Genomic DNA, 22,092 nt, shown 5'->3' on the forward strand with positions numbered 1-22,092 from the left:
GCGAGGGGCATCTTGGTTAATAAGCGACCAATTTGTAAGATTCAATAGGATTTGAAGGACTAATGACCAAATTTAGAGATGTGAAAGACTAATGTGGAACTATTTGAATCAGTTCAAAAAAATGTGGAACTATTTGAGGGACTGATACCAAAAAACCCCTACTTTGATTAAATCATTTTCGCTCGCGCGTATTATATCGCTTCAAACACTTGCTTCTAGGGGTGAGCACGGTTCGGTTCGGGTCGGTTTTCACCAAAATTTGAACAACCGAACCGAACCATCTACAATTTAAAACCGAACCGAACCATTACAAATCGGTTCGGTGCGGTTCGGTTCGGTTTGTTCGGTTCTAACTTCATCAAGTATAACTTCACTTCAATTTATCTTTTATATATTATTATTACCCTATGCCAGTATGTATTTGTTTTTTAACTTCACTTCAATTTATTATTCTTGCTCATGTATGTATACTATTTTAAGTGAAGTAACTTGTCCTTTTGGATTAAATATTAGAATCTGACGTTGTAATTTTTTAGTAACGGACTTGCTTTGTCTTTGTGTAGCAAGCTTTGACTTTGGTCTTTGTGGAGGCAAAAAAGGAGCTGACTCATTAGAACATTAGTTATGTATGAAACAATTCCCTGCAACTGCTATTCATGGTGATCGAAGACAGCAATAAACCCACAAATCAAAGGCACAAATATATTCGGTTGGTTCGGTTCGGGTCGGTTTGAAAAATTGTCAACCCGACCCGAACCGTCTTACTCATAAAACCGCTTTTTTCGGGTCCCGATCTCGGTTTCTCTATCCCTCCTCCGATTCCAGTACCAATCCCCTTTCCTTTTTTTTCTTCTTCTAGGGTTTGCTTTATTTATCAAATTTCTAGAATAAGGGTTTTTTTACTACTTGCATTTACATTTATAGCTATCTGAATTTTTGGTAGGAAGAGAATTTGTCGACGGGCGACAAGAGCGATGAATTGATAAAGGTTTTAAGGGAGCTGACTTCTGTACAGAGAAATATAGCTAGTTTGCAAGTTGAACTCCAAGGAAGGAAGGTAAAATATGAATTTATTTGTTTTTTTAATAAGTTAATGTGTGTGTTTTTCCCATGTGATTTCGTAACCATTGTTGATGCTTGCATAATCTTGTTGATGCTTGCATAATCAGATGGAAATGAGTATATTTGTAGGAAGTTAAGAGGTAGCTCCTATTGACGATAAAATGAGAGGGAATCATTTGACATGATTTGTTTATAGGTAGCTCCTATTGACGATAAAATGAGAGAGAATCGTTTGACATGATTTGTTCACATGCAAGAGGTTGTTAAATTCACCGATTAGGAGAAGTGATAAGATTGTGATTAATGGAGAAAGCAGACCTAGGGTTAGGCGTAAGAAAACTTGGTTAGAAACCATTAAGTGTATGTTTGGGAACTGTGGAGGAGATGAGAAGCACGGTGGAGGGGAAGGGAAGAGAAGGGAGAGGAGGGGAGGGGAGGGGAGTGTCACGCCCTGAAACTGCAGCGGAAATTCATAAACACGGGTTACGTGACAGCAGCGACCCATGCACAAGATAAGCCCCATGCACGAGTTAAGCCTGACACTTATATCACGTACTTCAACTCAAAACATATACATAAGCCTACTGAAAATAGTAGCTCAAAACAAACTATATATATATATATATCGAAAATCGGGGATATATCGGGGGACATTGACTAAATATCGGATTGTCATATCGGGTAGTGCGCATATGTATAATATCATGTCCTAAATGTAATCTAAACATTCATAAATTTAATATAAGCATACTTTATAAATTCTATAGACTAAATATATAAAAAAGTAAATAATATATGGATTTGGGTTCATAAATTCTTTCTATTGGGTTCATAAGGAACCCTTAAACATGAGAACGAGTCAAACGGGTTTGGGTATTTATCACTAAACCCAAACCCGATAACAAAAAAACAGATCTTAAAAAAAAGTACCATATCGGTCAATTTTTCAAACCTAAAAAATAGGTCGATATGACCATGATATTTCCGATTTGGCCCTGAAAACCGATATACGAGTTGAAAACGTCCATGTCTTGTCGGTCAAGCCCTCAAACCGATATGTCGGCCGGCATGTCGGACATGTCGGCCGATATTTAAAACCTTTATATATATACACACACACACACACACACACACACACTTATAATCGTTACTAACATTCCACAACCTTTACCATTATAAATGTTTACAGCACAAAACACTCTTTTTGCTGAACATATCACCACTGGAGACGAGTTTCCAAATAAGCACTTCTTAACCATGCCCACAATCAAAAATTTGGATTATCACTTTTCTAACTCAGATCTGGAAAAAAATTGAAAAACAACAGAGTGAGCTAAGCTCAGTGAGAATATCTCCCACTAGAAATCATAAATATCTAACAAATAATAATAATGATTCCCAAAAATAATGAATTATAAGCTTGGCACGAAATATCTCAGAAAAATAGCAAAATATGGTCCCAGAATAACATGTTGTTGCTATATTCAAGAAAGCAAGTGCAAGTTAATTATATTGTACCGCATTCTAAAATCGTGGTAACATATTCCAAAATCAAACTTTCTTTGAAAGCAAGTAATTACTAAGAAAGAAAACAAACTAATAAATTTGTGAAAAGCCAAAATATCATTATTTCTTTGAAATCAAGCTTAACACATCTCACTATCATTACCATGCGATGTGGGCTCTAGAGGTGGCTCCTACGGGCTCTAAAGGTGACTCCCACCGCATCCACACGGTGTAGCACTTAGCCCCGTATAGCACTTAGCTCAACACTCTTGGCTGGCAACCGCTCAAATTTTAAAATCACAAATCTTGATGAGAACATTCATGAATTGTAAAAATCACCTCATGAGTCACACTAAGGCTACGAATTATAGCCCGGTAGCATGAGAATGCCAAAAAAATCATCACATAACACATAGTTCTCAGGAATTGAATGCACCTAACATTGTTATAGGTTACTGGCCAAATACAGAGGGGTCAGAATAAACAGACCAAATACAAAAAGACCAGAACAAATTCCAGAAGGGCCAATTACAGAACGACCAAATACAGAAGGGCTAAAAACAGAAGGGCGAAATAAAGGTGCATTCACCCTAAAACAGAAGGGCGAAATAAAAGTGCATTCACCCTATGGCAGGCACAAACACATCACTCCATAGTGGACTTTCTGAGGGTTTGAAGGCATCGAAAATCACTTATTAAATCAGAAACATGTCACTTATCAGAATTTGCTGAACATTTTCAAATCAAGTGGATGAGTTAAAACTCATCATTTCAGTTAAGACCGTTTACGGATTTCACTATTCCCCATTTTTATGAAAAATCTTTAAATCCATTAAACTGTTGAAACACGTTTAAAATATTTCTTTAAAAGCTTTCAGATAAAGCAATATCCACGATTATTTGAGATCGCATGAGGGCCAAATTCACTTTTCGTATTTTATATGAAATCAAATTTACTTTCAATATCTCATAAGAAATCAAAATCGTATTATGAGTTAGGCTGCTATAAAATCGATCAAATCACATGTCATTTTCTATATATGACAATATAATAGAAAAATCAAGATCAATCAGTTAATAATAATACTTATGAAATTTTACAGTAAAAAAATACTAGTGAGAAATGAACTCACTTCCAATGAGTACAGCTTTCTCAAAACACTACTTTTCAGATCTCAACCTGAACCTATAATATGTAAGACTAATATTAATTCAGGACCAGTACATATTATAGGATAATCACTATAAAGTTTAGAATCAATCAGATCAAATAATAGTTTGTCCATAAATAGGTTTCACGTAGGCTTCTTTTCTAATTTTTGGCAATTTACCCAGCTTCATCACTAACTAAGTTAGAATTTTCTGGGTCTGGTTGCAGTTTACTAAACAATAGTGTCATCATGAATATTTTCATTCTTCTTTATCTTTTGGACCTATATACAAATCAATAATTTTTCAGAGGTCCCAAACTAATTTGGTTATTTAATTCAAACTTTCCTCTTTCTCTCCCCTTTATCCTTCATCTTTCCATTCCTCTTCTTTTCTCTCTCTCTCTCTCTTTTTCCCCTCCGCAGCCGCTCGGGTGGCCTGCCCGCACCTCTCTTGACTGCGAGGCTCACCGGCGGTCGAGGGTTGACGACGAGGTCGCCGGCGGTTGAGGGTTGACGATGAGGTCGTCGTGGTTAGGTATGTATTCTCATTTTTTTTCCTTCAATTTCTCAAGAAATCATAGATCAATTACTTAAAATCAAAGAAAACAATGAGGAGAAAGGTTTACCTTGAATTGATTTGAATTTTGGGTGATTTTTCATTTTTTTACTGTCTCCTTCCTTCTCTTCCTCTTCTCCCTCTTCTATTCTCTCTTTTTTTAACCCTAATTTCTCCCCCTTTCCTCCCCTTTTATACTGTCGGGAGGCGGTGAAAACTTTACCGACATGTTGATGCGATGAAAAATCACTGACAATATGAGGCGGTGAGGAACAGTGTATTTTTATTTATTTATTTATTTATTTGTTTGGGCTGTTACAGGGAGAATCACTTATACAGACTTTCTCCCTGCCATACTAATACATCAATCATCATTAAGCTTCGCTGGACCCTTCAAGCGATCCTCATGGATTCTATGGCTCACATGTATTTACCAATGCCCCAACTACTTTATTGTGTGGTATGACACACTGATATATATATCACTTAGTTCTGTATTATATTTAGTTTCATACATATTACTTGTCACACTCCAAGCAAACCCCTTTTACGAGGTCACTTTAACTTATTAGAAATTCTTCACGCCCCAACATTCTTTAACACAAGAAGATTTTCACAATTTTTTCCCACAAAGTGTTGGTAGTAATTAATTCTTTAGCTGATAGGAACTATTATGTGAAGGTGTTTCCTTGACCACATATATCCCATATGAGATCATTTGATAGTAATTGGGATATTATAATTCACTCTTTAGGATATTGCATCATCCCCATACTCGTACTATACTTGGTGATGAGAAGAGATGACTATTGATTAGACAGATGACTCTCATGGATTCTAGAGATGGCTCCCTCATATTCAATTGGTGATCCTTACCATATTCTTGTGTAGCGTGACATTTTCTTCGTGTAACACTTAGTTTCTTATGACATTTGGAATAGCATCTAGTTCTGTCACTTCTGTCTATACCACTTTTCGCACCCAGAGCGAGGAGCTTCCCAAGGGGTTGTGCTTCTCGAACTTGTCCAGCTTCAGTATACTTCACTGCAGAAGTTTCAAGATTTCTCTTTAAAAATGTTAGCTTCAATTGTTCCTAAGTTTCTGTTGGAAGTAGAGTTCTCTTTAACACATACCCGCATTGGATTATTCAATATCACTTAGCGTGTAATAACCTATCATTATTGTTCCTTTTGCTCCTACTTGTTCTTTGGATTTTATGTTACAATTATTGCATGTTTAATTTTTTTTCTTTGTTTTTGCTCTTGCTTTTCTTCTCAATTTGTCTGTTACAATTGTTATGCCCTAGGTTACTTGGACATGGTGTTTTGGTTGTCGTGTCCATGTTAGACAGTGTCGAATGCGGATTCTCTATAGACACGCCATGGACACGTGTGGTTCAAAGCAAAATCCGATTTCCTCATTACTTATACTGTAAAGTAGTTTCTTGGTAATATCGGGTTCAAAACCAATTAGTTTTTTTGAACCCAAAAATTGACACTCGTTACTTAAATATTTGAAAAATATCCATTGTATTATCTCATGTGATCAAAATTAAACTTTTGTTGTTAAACCTTATTCTTAGTTTTATTTTAATCTGATTCTTAGTTTTTGTAGATAATAAATGAAATATACAAATGTTATATGTATTTTAATTCAGTATTTGATCTCATGTAAATTTTACACACACACATAGCCGTGTCCCCATGTCCTACATCTTACGAATTTGCCATGTCCATGTCTGTGTCTGTGTGCGTGTCTGCACCTGTGTCCGTGCTACCTAGGTCATGTCTCTAGTTTCCAAGGAACTCAACCAAGCTAGCAGAGATTACTCCAAAACTAGAAAGGCATGTGTGATTCATTTTAGTGTTTTTATCATATTAGACCTTCAAATCTTTGTTAATTGTATATTAGACCCCTAAATCTTCATATTGTAAATTAGATCCTCAAATTTTTTAAGTTGTTCTAAAAAATACCCTCTGGTTAGATTTAGCTAGTACCCACTCCTTTTCCATTGTATTTTTTTCTGAGATCGTTATGTTATTGATGAAAGTAATGATCAGATTTTGCTCCCACTTAGTGGACTCACCTCCCCTTTCTATCCCAATGTCTCCTACTCTCCTCTTTCCCACGGTTTCTCTCCACTTTTTCTTCCTTGATCTCTTCTTTTTGTTGGTCTCTTTTGCCTATTTGGGGGAAACCTAAATACCAATACAATTTAACTAAAATGGTTTATAGTTAACCATGCTAACAGTAGAATTTTTGGATGGAATTCATTCACAGGTGTTTCTTTTAAAACAGAATAAGAGTTTTGGTGTTCTAATTAGAAATATGAAGATTTTGGGGGTCTAATATACAATTAACAAAGATTTTGGGGTCTAATATGACAAAAACCCTTAACTTCAATTAAAGTGACTCCATGATATCTTATACGATTATACCTAAATGTTTAAAATGAGAATATTGGTTAGTCCCTTCAAGACCACTTTCACCACCTTAGGGTCTGTTTATTGTATTGCTTGAAATGTAGAATATTATGTAATCAACACTTCTTGCAGGAAAAACTTAGCCCAAATCCATTGATTATTTGCACTTTTATAGCAGGAAAATGCATCTGCAGTTAAATCTGATGTTTGATGAGTTGTAAAAGTCGCAAGATTTGCACTCATGTTGCAAGAACTTCGTTTTTAAATAGGTGCAAAATTTGCAGGATTTGTAGTTCTTTTATGATAAAAGTGCATTAACTTGTTGATCTGAGAATGTTCTCAATTTCTTATTTTCTTTCAAGGAGCCTAGCATTTGCTGCAGCCGAATCGGCTGTAGTAGGTGTTGCAGTTTTTTCTACATGATATAGCTTCTTGCACTTTATTACTATGATATTATGTTGTAATGAGACATTAGAACTATAAAATTCGTACTGCAGCTTTTGTTATTATCTATGTTATCTGGGCTTCTATTTGGAAGCCACACCCATACTGGACGCGTACTCGTACCCAAACTTCTTGAATGTATGCACTCGTTTGTTCAATCTTATACTCAGTTATATACCACATATTTTAATTTTAAAACACTCCTCATATACTTCTTGGATGTATATTCTACACTTCACATCTATTTTTAATATATTGATCTTATATAAATGAAAAAATAATGATCTTATGTAAATTATTAATTTTAATACATATAAATATACATAACATACATATTTATAGCTGTGTCCCCGTACCCTACTTTTTACAAATGCAAGTGCAACCCATCATCTGTCGCTAAGATGAAGTAGCGATTGGACGGTTGGACCCCCCCGAACCCCAAAAGAAAAACCAGTAGGAAAAATACTGCTTTCATATGTAGACTTTGTTTTAGTCCCTTAGGGCCTTAAATATTTAATTATTTTGAAATTAGTCCATTAATCATCGAAATTCCTATAAGGTCCCTCCAAATTCTTTAATTTACTTTTAAATTTGTCCCACAACTCATTGAAATTGCTATTAAGGCCGGCAATTCTCAGGAGTCGTTTCTAATTAATCATGAGAATTTAGGAACTTAATGGCAATGTTAATGATTTGAGGGACTAATTTGGGAATTATTACTTAAGAAATGGAAGAGTTAATAACAAATTTGAGATTTGAGGACCGATTCCAAATATTAAAGATTTAAAGGACTAATATGGGGAAAACCTTTTATTGAAATAAATAGAAACAACTTGCCCCCAAAAAAAATTCTAACTCCTCGTTATAGGTCTATTTCCTAGCTACCAAACAGCCCTTAAGTGTTGTTAGGAAGTAATCAACATCCAAATCTCCGCTTTTTCATTTGGAATTATGCGACTACCCCGTGGTAAGATATGAATATTATTTCTAATTAATTGCCATTATCATCAATAGCTTTCTTTCTTTCTTTAAGTTGCATTTTGACGAAATTATATTGTTGTCTTTAGGTAACTGCCTCCACCACCTATATTTTATCCTCAAACAAACATTACTGATATGCCCCTTAATATTTTGAGCATGACCAAATAATGGTTGTTTACTTCTGGAAATATACTTGTTTTTCAAGCTCTTTGATTCACATGATTGCTTTTTCCCCAGGATGACAAAAATGTTGCACATATAACTCATGTCAGTGAAATGGAAAAGAAATGTGAATCCTTGGCCAGAATTACTGCTATACTAAAAGATGTTATTCAGAATAAGGTAATGCCTCTGGAAAGTACACATATTCCTGTCTTTCCTTTCTTAAGTAAAGTTCAATAGTAAATTTTTCTAGTATTATTTATTATTTCAACAAAAAGACCTTTTTTTGGTGTGCAAAAGACTGTTAGTGTTTATTTACTTTATGTGAAATCTTATAGAGAATAACGAGTCATATTGATAGTCCCAATCTGAATTAGGGATTTTTTGTAGATGGTGTCATTCAGAACCAGGCTTTTCTTTGCCTCTAGTTGGGACTTTTATCTGTTCTGGTTCCAATCACATGAGTTTTCAGCTATACTCATACTCTTATGTCATTCTTCATCTATATAAATCTCACTTGAGGGTAATTTCTAATTACACATGAATCCTCTATATTTGTAGCTATTCTGAACAAATTCCAATCTTTTTTCTTTTTGTTGGACCAAAATAGATTGTTTGTTATTAAGTGACGTGTAACTCCATGTAAGAAGTGGTCTGAACGTGGACATTCTACTGAACCAATTAGTTCAATATCTGAAACCATATAAATGGAGTATGGTTTGTTTTTATAATCCCTATGTTTTTTACTATCCAGTTTTCTCAGTGTTAATTCTGAATAGTCACCAACTTGCCAAGCTATCATTGTCCCACCCTGTTGTATAGGTTTTTCATCAATCTGAAAGAACTTCTGTATTGAATCTGAACCGTCTACAGTGACTAGTATGACGTGTCTTTATTTATTATTAGGTCATAATTGCAGTATGGAATAAATTGCACTTGTATGTTTTCAGGACCGTATCATTGCTCGTCTTCAGCAGCCATATTCTCTTGATTGTATACCTGTGGAAGCTGAGTATCAGGTTTGAATTTTAACTTATGATTTAAGTAATAATGACTGTGTGAACTGTAAGTTGATATTATTAAAGTATTAGCATTCCATGGAATTAACTAGTTATGGTACCTTTTGTCAATGACTTGATGGCATATGAGGATTCAAAACATGGACATGTGCCTAGGAGGTGCGAGTTAAATTCAGAACTTCATGTACTCCTTTAAAAAAGCTTATCGTGGGAGGAGTCTTTTCTGAAATGTGCATTGTATCCCACATACGTCTTTACTCCAGTTTGTGAGTAGTCATACTTTTATAGCCAGTGTAGTGCATGTGCGTTGCATGTGGAGATATTTGTTTTATACTTTGAATCTCTTTTTTGAGTAGTGAAGCATTTGAAAGAATTTTCAGCGTTTACATATAGTAAATATGTTTTTCGAATATATGCTCCCCAAATTGAATGTATTTTTTAAATTTACCCTTGAAATCTTTATAATTGTAGATTTACCCTTCAAATTGTATTTTCCCCTCAATTTCATCCCTCATTTTAATTCATGTTAAAAATTTTACAATCTTAGGGTTAACTTAACTCTAGCCTCCTATGTTTACCTCTGTCCCCTATGTTAAAGCTTTTTTTTTTAAGAAAAAGGAAATCGGAAAACATGATTGATCCCACTCCAAGACATCCATTTTAAATTCAAAAAATCCTACCCATCATCAAACAAAAAGCTCTATATATGGCATCACATATGCCTTTGTCTCCCCTCCCTCCTATCTCTCTCTACAAAGAACAATACGATCTCGTATGCAATCATTAATTGCGTCCGGATTAGGTTAGGCTCTCTTGTAAGGTCAAGTTTAGCATATCTGCAAATAGTACGAGGGCATTTGATCTTTTCAGGACAAGTATTTGGCTTTAAACAAACCCACATAGACTGGATCCTTGCAACATATCTATATCGAGATCCTTGACGACTAGAGCGCTAAATGCCCTGGCTTGAAGAAAATATCAAGCGTAGCTCCAAATACCCTGGTAAGAAGTAGGGCTAGTTTCATATCTGAAACTCCTAAATGCCCCAACGTGAAACTACCAGCCAAATCACCTAAAGCCCATCAGGAGACTGCCAGCCAAAGCACCCTAATACCCTAGTAGAAAATTGCTAGCAAGTGCGCTCAAATGCTGCAGCAGCCAGAAAATACCAATGCAAAGGCACAAAACATTTGATGTTCACCAACACTGTGATCGACATTGCTACAATCATATAGTTGAACTTCAAAATGTTCTTCAGTTTTGTATTAGTATTTCCTTGTTGCTGCATCTGGATGCTCAAGCTGGCAGTTCCTTGCTAAGGCATTTTGGTGTCGCTAATAGTTTCCTAATCAATGAGGCATTTGGGTGCTCTGACTGGTAGTTCCCTACTAGGGGCATTTTGGTGCAGCTGGCAGTTTCCTAATAGGGGATTTGGGTGATCTGGCCAACGCCTTCTATTGGGAGCATTTGGGCAATCTGACGATCAGGGTTAGGGATGAAACTAGCCCTAGCTTCTTGCCAGGGCCTTTGGGAGCTCTGCTTGGCATTTTCTTTTGGATGAAGCATTTGGGGCTTTGGTTGTCATGGATCTTGATAGGAGTCAGTGTATGGACATGTTCCTGTGAGTATTCGGTCTGTATAGGTCAAATATTTTTTTCGAATATTTGAAGCCTATGCCATCATTAGAATACCCCTTAGCTTACTACTTGTTCAAGTTTTTGCCATCCTCATTCTGTGTAAAACACCATTAGTTTTCCGCCTATGTTACCTGAGTTCTTCTATTAGGAAGCCAGACCCGTACCTGACACGTACTCGTACCGAAACTTCTTGGACACTTCTTGAAAATATGCATATGTTTGTTTAGGCGTATACTCAATTATATAATATATGTTTTAATTTAAAACACTCCTTATACACTTCTTGGATGTATATTCTACGCTTCACATCTATTTCTTATATATTGATTTATGTAAATGAAAAAACAATATTGATCTTATGTAAATTATTAATTTTAATACATATAATTATACATAACATGCACATATATAGCCGTGTCCCCATACCCTACCTTTTACATATTTACCGTGTCCCGTACTCATATGCAACTTAGTTTTTCACCTAGCTTAAAAGCGTGTGTATTCAAGAATTATAAGATAAATTCATTATGTTATGTATTGTTAACTAAAAACATCATTTTTTGTTATCGCACAGGCAAACACATAGAGAAGAAAGAGAACATAACTAAGTTTTTTCCGCTTCACTAGTGAAGCTTCCACCTTCTTCATCCAAAGTCAATCCTTGATAGCGTATAAAATATTAGTCGATATACCGATATACTGACTGGTATATCGGGGTTTACTATGGCCCGCATTGATATTTACATGTTTATAGTGTATTTTCTGATTTTTACAAAAAAAATTCCGATATATCGGCCAATATCCACTATATTGACTGATATATCAGTGTGAACTTATTAGCTGATAATGATTTTTTTTGGATTGAGGTTTTTTTAGTTTGGTTTGAGTTTGGTTTCGAGTTCCTAACCTGACCCAAATAGCAAATAGAACTCAATCCAAAAAACTCAATATCTTTAGGAAAATGACATTTCAAGTGTTATTTCATAAAGTATTAACAAGTAGTACATTAAGTGATGACGCACCCATCCATCTACCCACATGAGGTGGTAGTTTTGGTGTATTGGTAGCAGGTCTACGAGTGAGAGTGTTACTCCATTACAAGAATGAAAGACGACAGGTGTGGTAATAAACTAATAACTTAGCAGGCTTCCTATTCATAATATTTCATGATCTATTGGTATGATTAGTACCAGTTCTTCATCTTAATTATTTGCTTAATTATAAACTATAATATTAATTACTATTATGTAGTTAGATTGGCATACACACTACCTGATCGGCTATCCCTCAACTCACTCACTAGCTTGATGTTTACATCGATCTACCCACATTAGGTGTTGGCCCACCTATCTACCTATATTAGGCGATGATCCTATTGCATTGGTGTTAGGTGTGCAAATAAGAGAGTGATACCTATGGCTTGGAAGTCCCCCTTACAAGAAAGACGAACAAAGGATAGTTTTTATAACTTAGTAGGCTCCACATTCATAATGTATCACGATCTCATGATATCATCAGTAATACTTATTTCTTTTCTTTATCTTAATTTTTGTAATGGTGTATTCGTATTAGTTGTGTGGGTGAGAGAGTGGTACATGTGGCATGTAAATCTCCGTTTTAAGAAAGACGTACAGGGTAGACTGGGTAGTGTTATTAAATTCGTAAGCTCCCAATTCATAACATTTCATGATCTGATGAAATGATTAGTACAACTTGTTCCTTCTTTTCTTCATCTTAATTGTTTGGTTAATTATAAATTATAACATTAATTACTATCATGTGGTTAGATTGACATACACGCTACTTGATCAGCTATAACTCAACTCACCCACAGTCAGTGGCCGAGTCATGATTTTTCTTCTCCGGGGCCAAAATACGATCGCTATGCTATGCATCAATCAAAAAGTGATTGAATATGCAATGTGTAATTAACTTTCATGTATGCAAATAGGTGTCAGAAAAACCTAAAGTAAAAGTTTAAAAAAGAAATATTTTTGTAATTACTTAAATCATTAGCATATAACCAAAAATTATTAAAGTGCAGGAAAATATAAATCCTATTTCGAAATCCTACTATTAAATTCAAAAGTACATGGAAATTAAAACCCATTTTTCTATTACACCTGAAATGCAAAGAAAATTACTTAAAAAGATGTGTGTATATTTCCATACTAGTCCCCTGTATGTTACCTTACCAAGTTTATGCAAGAATGTTATGTCCACTATAAAGAAGTAAATTTCAAGACAAAGAAGGCGGGGATTAATATTACCTCCAAATATATTGAAGAAAAAGCTTGGGAGCTTAAAAACTGCTAGGAAGAAAGGTTTCATGGTGTTTTTTGCCAGCGGCAAAGTTTTGGGTCTAATTGCACGTTTGGCTCAGAAATATACCAAAAAATATGAAAACATCACTGGAGCTAAAAAAATACCAAACTGGCAAGAGGAATGTTCAAAAAATATCAATCTAGTAATCTAGCCTTTCATAATATATCATGATCTTATGATATGATTAGTACTATTTATTTCTTTTTTTCTTCATCCTAATGTTTGCTTAATTATAAACTAATATTAACTATCACCTATTGTTAAACATCAAGATGGTGAGTGAGTTGAGTGATAGTCGATGGAGTAGCGTTTTTTCCAAGCTAACCATATGATAGCCGATTGAATAAGGTGTTTACCAAGCTACCCAAGTTAAGTGTTTGCCTACTCTCCCATCTTATCACATTAAGTGATGATTCTGGCGTATCCCGTATTAGTTATGTGAGTGAGAGTGTTACATTTGGGGTGAATATTTATTGCAAGAAAGATAGACATAGATCAGTGTTAGTAATTTAGTAAGCTCCCCCATCCATAACATTTACCTGCCCACATTAAGCAATGGCTCACCCACCCATAGGGAGAAAGATGTAAATCATCAATTGATAATTTACGGTTGTAAGCAAATATTAACTCTTACATGAGAACTGCACCAGAATAAACGTACCTTTGAGTTGAGCAAAAAACGCTGCATAGAGTCAAGTGCCTCATCACATGGTCAAACTCAGTAAAAAAATAACAGAAAATGTTAAGTAGACTTCGTTATAATTTTAGAAGCATATTGATCATTGTCGTCATTGCATTCGGATGATTTTGGACCGTTAGTAGTTGAATGTTAAGCAGATTCATACGAGGAAGAATCTTACAGATATGTTAACAAAAGTAGTTCCTAATGAGAAGCAGATTTTGCTTAGGAAACTTTGTAGGTTTGTTGAGATATAGCCCTTCCTTTTTACTGGCAAGAGGAGAGAAGTCAGCTTTACCATTGCTTACTAAACAAAAGAGTCAAGATCTTTTGGATATTTATAATTTTAATAGGATTTTCTTTTGATGGGACATTGATTATGCGTGATTGTGTTGAAGGTTGATGACTTATCCTCAAGTTGGAGATTGTTGATATTGGATTAAATGGGTGAAGCCAAATCTAACTCATACCCAAATTCTATCTAACTAATGTTTAGTGAGTCATTGGATTGTCTTTGATCCAATGACTATATTTGTTGAGGGTCATTAGTATAGGGAGTGAAGTGGTTTAGAGAGAAACGAGAGATGAGAAAATCCAATAGCGAGAAAAAAAAGAGATGAGAAAATAGAAAAGAGAGAACAAAAATAGAGAAGCTTAGCGAAGAGCCTTTTCTATGGTTTCTTGGAGCTTGTTGGAGGTTGAATAAGAGGAGGATTCTCTTGAGGGTTTGTGTTGGTCCATATTCTCCAAGGTAGTAATATGTTTTCAGGTTCTTTAAACTTTTGTATTCTCCTACCGGAGGTGAGATCTCTCTTATATTTGTAATCTCCTATTTATAGCGAAAATATTTGTAATCTCTTATTTATAGCGAAAGAATCAATTTGATGTCGTTCTCCTATGGATATAAGTTTGTGCTTAGGGGCATTTGGTAGTCTACAACTAGTTGCGTGACTGACACTTGCATAAAATTGAAACATTGCAACTGTTTGTTTCTACTTGCTACTTCTCATATGCTACTTGTTTACTTTTAATAAATTAAAAAGAACATTTTAGGTGAAAATTTTAATTTTTGTATTTCCAAGGCATTTAATTTTTAAAAAAATAAATGCTTCTTAATTTTTTTGGAAACCATTTAAATTACTATTTGCATGTTTAGATTTTTAGTATTTTTTGAGGATATACTAATTAAATCTAGAAATAAATCAAGCATTTTTTTCAAAAAAATTAAATTTATGAATTTTTCTAATTTTTGGACGTTTCATGCTTTTTATTAATAAAAAATATTATTTCATTTTTTAGGATGATTAGTTTTTTGGGAAATGCCTGTAAAACGTAATATTTTAAAAAACGTTCTTTTGAAAGAAAATAAATTATTTAAAAAAATCAGAAGAAAAGTTATTTTTATGAAAAAATATGAATTTTAAAAAATGTATATTGTTGGAAAAATACATTTCAAGAAAATATAATTTTAAAAAAATAATTAAAAAGGGTTGTTTGAAAAATACTTTTTAATTTTTTTTTTAAAATTATATTTTAAATTGCTTTGAAAAAATATGAATTTTTTAGGAATAATAACTTTTTTGAAAAGAAATGATTATTTAAATGTTCCTTTTTTTGAGAGAAATTATAAGTTTTCCAAATTATTGAGAGTTTTTAGATTTTAAAAGTATGATATTATTTTTTTTAAAGCAAAAGAACCTTGGCTACCCTCCTGAGGTAACAGGTAAGAGCCATGAGTTTGAGCATCACTTACCACAGGAGAGCCACGCCAATTATTGTGGCTTACCACCTGCTTTGTTAGTTGCTCATGCGGGGCTCAAATCCAAGTCCTATGTGCCAATTTTGAGAGTACCAGCCAAGTAAATCCGAGATACTGCTAAGTACAGTTAACTCTAGCGATAACAGGTGCATTCAAGTAATAGGAATGAACCCATACACTTGAGGGCTATAATCTCAACCCCTAGCTAGAGATGGCCATAGGCCGGGTCATCCTAAAACACCGCCCAGCTAGACCTAGATTATTTATGGGTCAGGCTGGCAGAGGGCTAAAAACCCGAGCTCGGACCTGAGCTTAGACCTAATATGGGCTTGAAATGATTCCTAAGGTTGTGTTTAGCAACTCCACAAAACTTGTTTTAAGTGGTACAATATTGGTCCAAAACCTTGTTTTTATTTTGGCAAAAATTTGTCCTAAATTGAACTAGTTTTTTCTAGTTCAAAATCTTGCATATAAACGAGTTCTTTTGTGAACCTATCCTTGTATGATTCAACTTTGGTCTAGTTAAGAATAAACTAGTCTAGTCTAGTTCAATTTTGGAGTTATCAAACACACCCAAAATGGGCCTGAACCATTTAAATAAAGATAAGCTTGGCCCAAGGGCCTGATCCATTTCTTATATTAAGTTTTTACATTACTTTTCTTTTTTAAAATTTTAACTATATTAGTTTAAGAAATATATAAAACCAAGTTAAAAAATAGCTTCTGAGCGGGCTTTTAGACCCGGCCCGACCTGGAGCCCAGCGGATCGGGCTGGCGGGCCGGATTTGGGCAGCTTCCGGGTACCAGAGAGCCAAGCACTGCCCAAAAAACCTTGTCCGAACCCAGTCTGTGTCCGGGTCTACCCCTAGCCACATGAGATCACCCCTCAGTGGTAAGGTATGATATTTTTATTAAGCTTTGTGGCACCTACAGTTGCAACTTGAAAAGATTTTTATTTCATTTAAGTTGCAAGAATGACTTGCAGTTTTTTTCGGTCCAAGTCATATGTTGCAACTAAGAGGGTTCCACGATTGCAGTTGTAACTGCAAGCACTCACTTGCAAAGAATCAAGTGTGCAATTCATAAAGTGGCCCATGCAACCCTCCAATTGTAGGCTACCAAATTGCCCTTACCTGACCCATGTAAAATCCTTGTCTCGTTTGTGGTTGTGAGCGTTGTTGTTGTTTGCTTTATTTGTGTGGATTATGGCCCTTCATACTTACTAATGATAACAGGCAGCAAAAATATTAGAGAACAATGACAACGGTTCAAGAATGACAAAACAGTTTTCAGCTCTCTTGGCTCTCAACATGTTTAATAGGTGACCTTGGAACTTATATATGAAGTCAGGAAAATCTTGTGCTTGAAATGTTTAATGCTACATTAAGTAGTGTGTAATTGCATGCACATGAGACAATTATTAAATCCATGTAAAATCCTTGTCTCGTTTGTGGTTGTGAGCGTTGTTGTTGTTTGCTTTATTTGTGTGGATTATGGCCCTTCATACTTACTAATGATAACAGGCAGCAAAAATATTAGAGAACAATGACAACGGTTCAAGAATGACAAAACAGTTTTCAGCTCTCTTGGCTCTCAACATGTTTAATAGGTGACCTTGGAACTTATATATGAAGTCAGGAAAATCTTGTGCTTGAAATGTTTAATGCTACATTAAGTAGTGTGTAATTGCATGCACATGAGACAATTATTAAATGTTTAAAACTAAAGCTTTTATCTTGGCGGCTGTCTGATGTTTGCTTATATATGAACCTAGTTACTTTTCAACTTATAAAACAAAAAGAAGAAAGCCATTCTACTACTAGCATAGTGCTGTTGTATATCTCACTCTATTCTAATGATAACATATGGGTGTCCGAAATCAAGATTATACAACCATTTTCACATCAGACAGATTGCAAGATTTTTGACTTGTTTCCACTGCATGAAAAACTGTAAATGTATAATTTCTCGATATGTTATCTGTGATTTCATTTGTCAGTCCTTTACTACCGATTTAAAAAAAAGGTTGGATAGATATTTGTACATACATATTCCTTAGACTGGGTTTTGGTATCTTAAAACTTAGGGCTTCTTTTTGCTATCAATTTTGACTTTTATACAGCTATTACGGCTCATCATGCTTTTCAACCTTAAATGTACATATTTATTTTGAAGAAAGTCTCATGTACAAGCTTCCAAGGAAGAGCCTCGAAATTTGTACTTACATATCAAATACATGCTTGATGCTTCTGATATATTGCACACCAGTATGAAGTAATTCTTAGTATCTATGCGTAATATGAAGGCAAATCTTACGAAATATTTTGCTTGGTATGCTCAGAAACAATTTTCAGAGTTGTTACTGAAGGCTGCAAGTGATTATGGGGCTTTGACAGCATCAGTTGCTGATTTCCAGTGGAGCCAGAATTTTAGAGAGTCACCAGCAGTATGGGGGGTAAGATGAGAAGACTGTCTTGATCATTTCTAATACTTAAATAGCTTGCTTTGCAAAATCAATATTCTCCTTTTCCAAATCTTGTCCAATAATCGTAAGAAACCTCTCATATACGTCACATGGACACTTAAATATTTGATGTGAAGTTACATATCTGCATTTTAAGTCATTTTGTTGTGCTTTAAAGGTTATTAATTGGTATATGGCCTTCTTTTTACCTCTGGAATTAGAATTATGAACAGAATGACCCCAGTCTGTATCCATGTACTTGAAAACATATGAAGATGAAACTTAATACAAAAATAGCGACTCTGACATGGAAAAGTTTGTAAAGGTGCCGCACATTATATAAGTGAAACTTCCACGCTCTTCAATTCCTGAAGAAGGCCATTTTTTCCTTTCGAGAGGTGCACTAACGAATTGTTTAGTTCGCAGAAGAAAAGAAACCAACTACAACTGCAATACCAATTTGGAAACATAGACTTGTTCTTGCAGTTGTAACTGTTTGTATTTGATGGCAGGTCGCTCTTACAAAATATGATGTCCTGTGGAAAAAAACAATACAACTATACTGTAAATCGTAACTGCAGTTAAAATTACAAATTTTCACGTAGTAAAGAGCTCCTAAATGCAAGTCAATAAATCACTTACCTGAAGCAATTCTTCCATGTCCAAAGATTTCCCTTTGGCTACATCAAACGGAATCATAATTAGATCCATTCTGAACATTAGTTACAGAACATTTCTATTGGAACCTATATTCCATTGCCAATATGAAACAATATCATCCCATGAACTAAACTTCTTCATCACAAATCAGGGAAAGCTCTGACAGATCCCCACTGCCTTGGCATTATGCACTCAGTTTTTTGGAACCATTTAATTTTTGTGAAAACTGATATTTTAAAATTGCGGTTACAAAAATGTTATAGTTGCCAAAAACTAACATCTGCAACTTGTTTTTCTAAATTGTAACTGCGGTTAAAGTTACAATTACTTGCATAGCAAATAGCAAAACTCAGCAACTCAAGAAACTATTTTCCCGAAGTAAGTCCTCACGATTCCATGTCCAAAGATTTGCGTCACCACTAATTGAGTCATAGTTTTAAGTTTTAACAAGTGGGTGGACCCCTGCATTTTTTTGTCATTTTGAAATTGTAACTCATATTTCACTATAAAATTTAAACCATGTCATTCAATGTACTAAATTTCTCCATCACAAATCAAGGAAATGCTTCGGCCCATCCCTGCAGCCTTGGCATCATGCACTCGATTCTTCGAAGCAATGTCGGCGATGAGGGACTCATTCTCAACCCTCCAAAACCTCCGAGCAGGCCAGAACTCCTCTCTCATGACTCCAACAAATTCATCGACAGGGGACGATGATTCCAAGTACTTGACGCCACCTCAGTGGAGAGGAGATGGGAATGCGAGTTCTGATGACTCAGTGGTGGGCAGTCACAGAGCTGAGGGTGGTGAGCCTGAGGATGGGATGAATTTGAGGAGGTTGTCCTGGCCTCCTCCTATCAACAAGGGTTTTTAATTTGTGTGTAACAATCCTTTGCTTGAGTTATGTATTATATGATCTTCTTGTGATAGTGGTTTGTATGGTGTATTTTTTCAAAAAAATTCGTTGGCTTCCTCCATTCAAGGAGGGTTCTCTGGTTTGTGGGTTTTTTTTTTTTTTTTTTTTTTTTTTGGTGGGTTTTTTTTTTTTTTTTTTTTTTTTGTTTTTTTTGGGTGTGTGATGAAAAGATTACATGACAACATGATTTCATAATGTTGTGGTTTTGTGGCGTTGTATTGTTGTGAACTTGTTTAATATGATGCTGTGGTGACGCATGCCTACAGCTTTTAATCATAGAAAATGGAAAGGGGTATGCTTTGCTTTGATTTTTCTTGTTATATCTAGGGTCTGATTTACAATTTCTTGATTTGTGTGTGTGTGTGTGTGGGAGGGGGGGGGGGGGGGGCGTTTCTAATTCCTTTCCACTTGGGATAATGAAGGCATTTTGCATTGCAACTTTTCTTGATTTTTTGGTTTTTGTGTGTGTAAGATCAGAAGGTTACACAGTATCTTAAGAATTTCTATGCTTAGCGGTTTCTATGTCGTGATGGTCATATGATTTTAAAATATTATGCGGTGTTGTGTTGTTGTCGTAGTGGCGGTATGCTGTGAACTTTGTACGGAACGTGTTCGATGATCTCAAATGAAGATTGAATATACTCCTGACATATGACCTTCGCTTTTGATTATAGAAAATGGATGAATGTGGAAGGATTTGATTTTTTTTTTCTCTCCATTTTTATGCATGTATAAAGGTCGGATTTTCATTTCGTCATCGTGGACAGTCAGCAAGAGAGTTTTTTTTTTCAATAAAAAAGAGTTCATTTTTTTTAATCAAATTACGGGTGTGACAAACTGTGTGCTTGTTGCAAGATGGTAGTTGTAGCGAAGCAAGTCGCTGTTATTAATGAGCGTTTTGTCTTGTAAGTATATTGGTGGAAAGTCTAAATGCAAAGTTTGTGATTGTTATTTTTTTTAATCAAATCACGTGTCTTTATTTGTCGTTCCAGAATTTTCCTTCCCATTACAACTTTTCTTCTAGTGGGATCGAGTACAATGTCACGTCATGCGTCACATGAACTCTTTTAAATTTTTTTTTCCCCTCCCTTGTAAGTTGTAACTGACCATTGACTCTGATGATTTTATGGAAAATATTATTGGGTTAATTTCACTTAACCCTCTTGAATTTTGGGTGGTGGATGGTAGGGGGGTGTTTCACATAACCACCATGAACTTTGTTTGTCTCGATTAACCCCCTTGAACTTTAGGGTGTCTCACGAAACCTCTCTAAACTTTGAACTTTCTCATTGAACCCTCTACATATAATTTGTAAATAACTAAAATGTCCTTGGGAGAAAAAAAAAATCCAAATTTTGCCGGTTGTCATTTACACACGACATAACTTCCCTCGCCTATTTTTTGGATTTTTTTTCTCTCAATGAAATTTTATTTTATTTGAAAATTACATGCAGGGGTGTCTAGTAAGGAAACTTCAAAGTTCATGGGTTTGTGAGACATTCCAAATTATTATTATTATTTTGGATTAGCGGGGGGGGGGGGGGGGGTGAAGTGAAATTACGGTTAGACGGTTATTGTGAATAGCCCCTAAAGTTGTGGGGTTATGGAGCAAAGCCTCCTCTTGAACTTGAAACTACTCTTGGTCTTTTTTTTTTTAGGTAAGAAACTTACTCTTAGTTGTTCATCAAGATACTTGTAGTGATTTTATTTTTCAGAAGTCTTTGTAACCATACCTCAAGAAATATTTTTACTAGTAATGCTTAAATAAGTAAAAATTATTTGAGTGAAAAGTTATAAAAGTAGACGTATCACAAAATAGTAAATTTCTAAAAGATATAAAATGTTTATTTTTCTTCAGTCGATAGTTATACTGGAGTGGTGTCATCTAAAAAGGTGCTGAAAAAAAAATACTTGTAATTCAGCTATAAATAAATGAACGAAGTATAAATGCTTTTGCCTTTCTTTGGGCCCAAGCACACCAAGTACAGGTTCCTAATCCCACGCTTTCGTTCGGTCCAACTCGACAAGGGTATTCCCGTACCTTGGGCCTAGAGAATAAAGTGGGGCCCATCTGAACCCTTTCCTATTGGCCCAAGCCAAACAGGCCATCCTCGTTGTCTTGCCTTGGGCGGCCGGTCGTTTCACGCGGCACGAAACCATGGTCCACAGCCAACTCCGACCCGGAGGCGGAGACTTCTAGAATCTTCCCTTTTGAGTACCCGAACCCGATGGCAACATCCGTAATACGTGCAAAACCTGGAGGGCGTTTTCCCCTCTCTGTACCCGATCGCACGTCGCGACGTCACGAACGCCTAGCAGGCTCGAGCGGCTTCACGAAGGGTCGAACG

At 35.3% G+C, this 22,092-nt stretch overlaps 1 protein-coding gene across 1 annotated transcript; it reads left to right on the forward strand.

Moving 5' to 3' along the window:
• LOC109830939 (AUGMIN subunit 2) lies at positions 786-20,001 on the forward strand (the record flags this gene model as incomplete). The annotated part of the gene is made up of 6 exons (XM_020398292.1): positions 786-824; positions 944-1,057; positions 8,361-8,465; positions 9,236-9,304; positions 18,046-18,159; positions 19,388-20,001. Coding segments are annotated over 6 exons (756 nt in total), but the record flags the coding sequence as incomplete, so codon positions are not given.

The sequence above is a fragment of the Asparagus officinalis genome, chromosome 2 (assembly GCF_001876935.1).
Source record: "Asparagus officinalis chromosome 2, Aspof.V1, whole genome shotgun sequence".
Lineage (NCBI taxonomy): Eukaryota > Viridiplantae > Streptophyta > Magnoliopsida > Asparagales > Asparagaceae > Asparagus > Asparagus officinalis.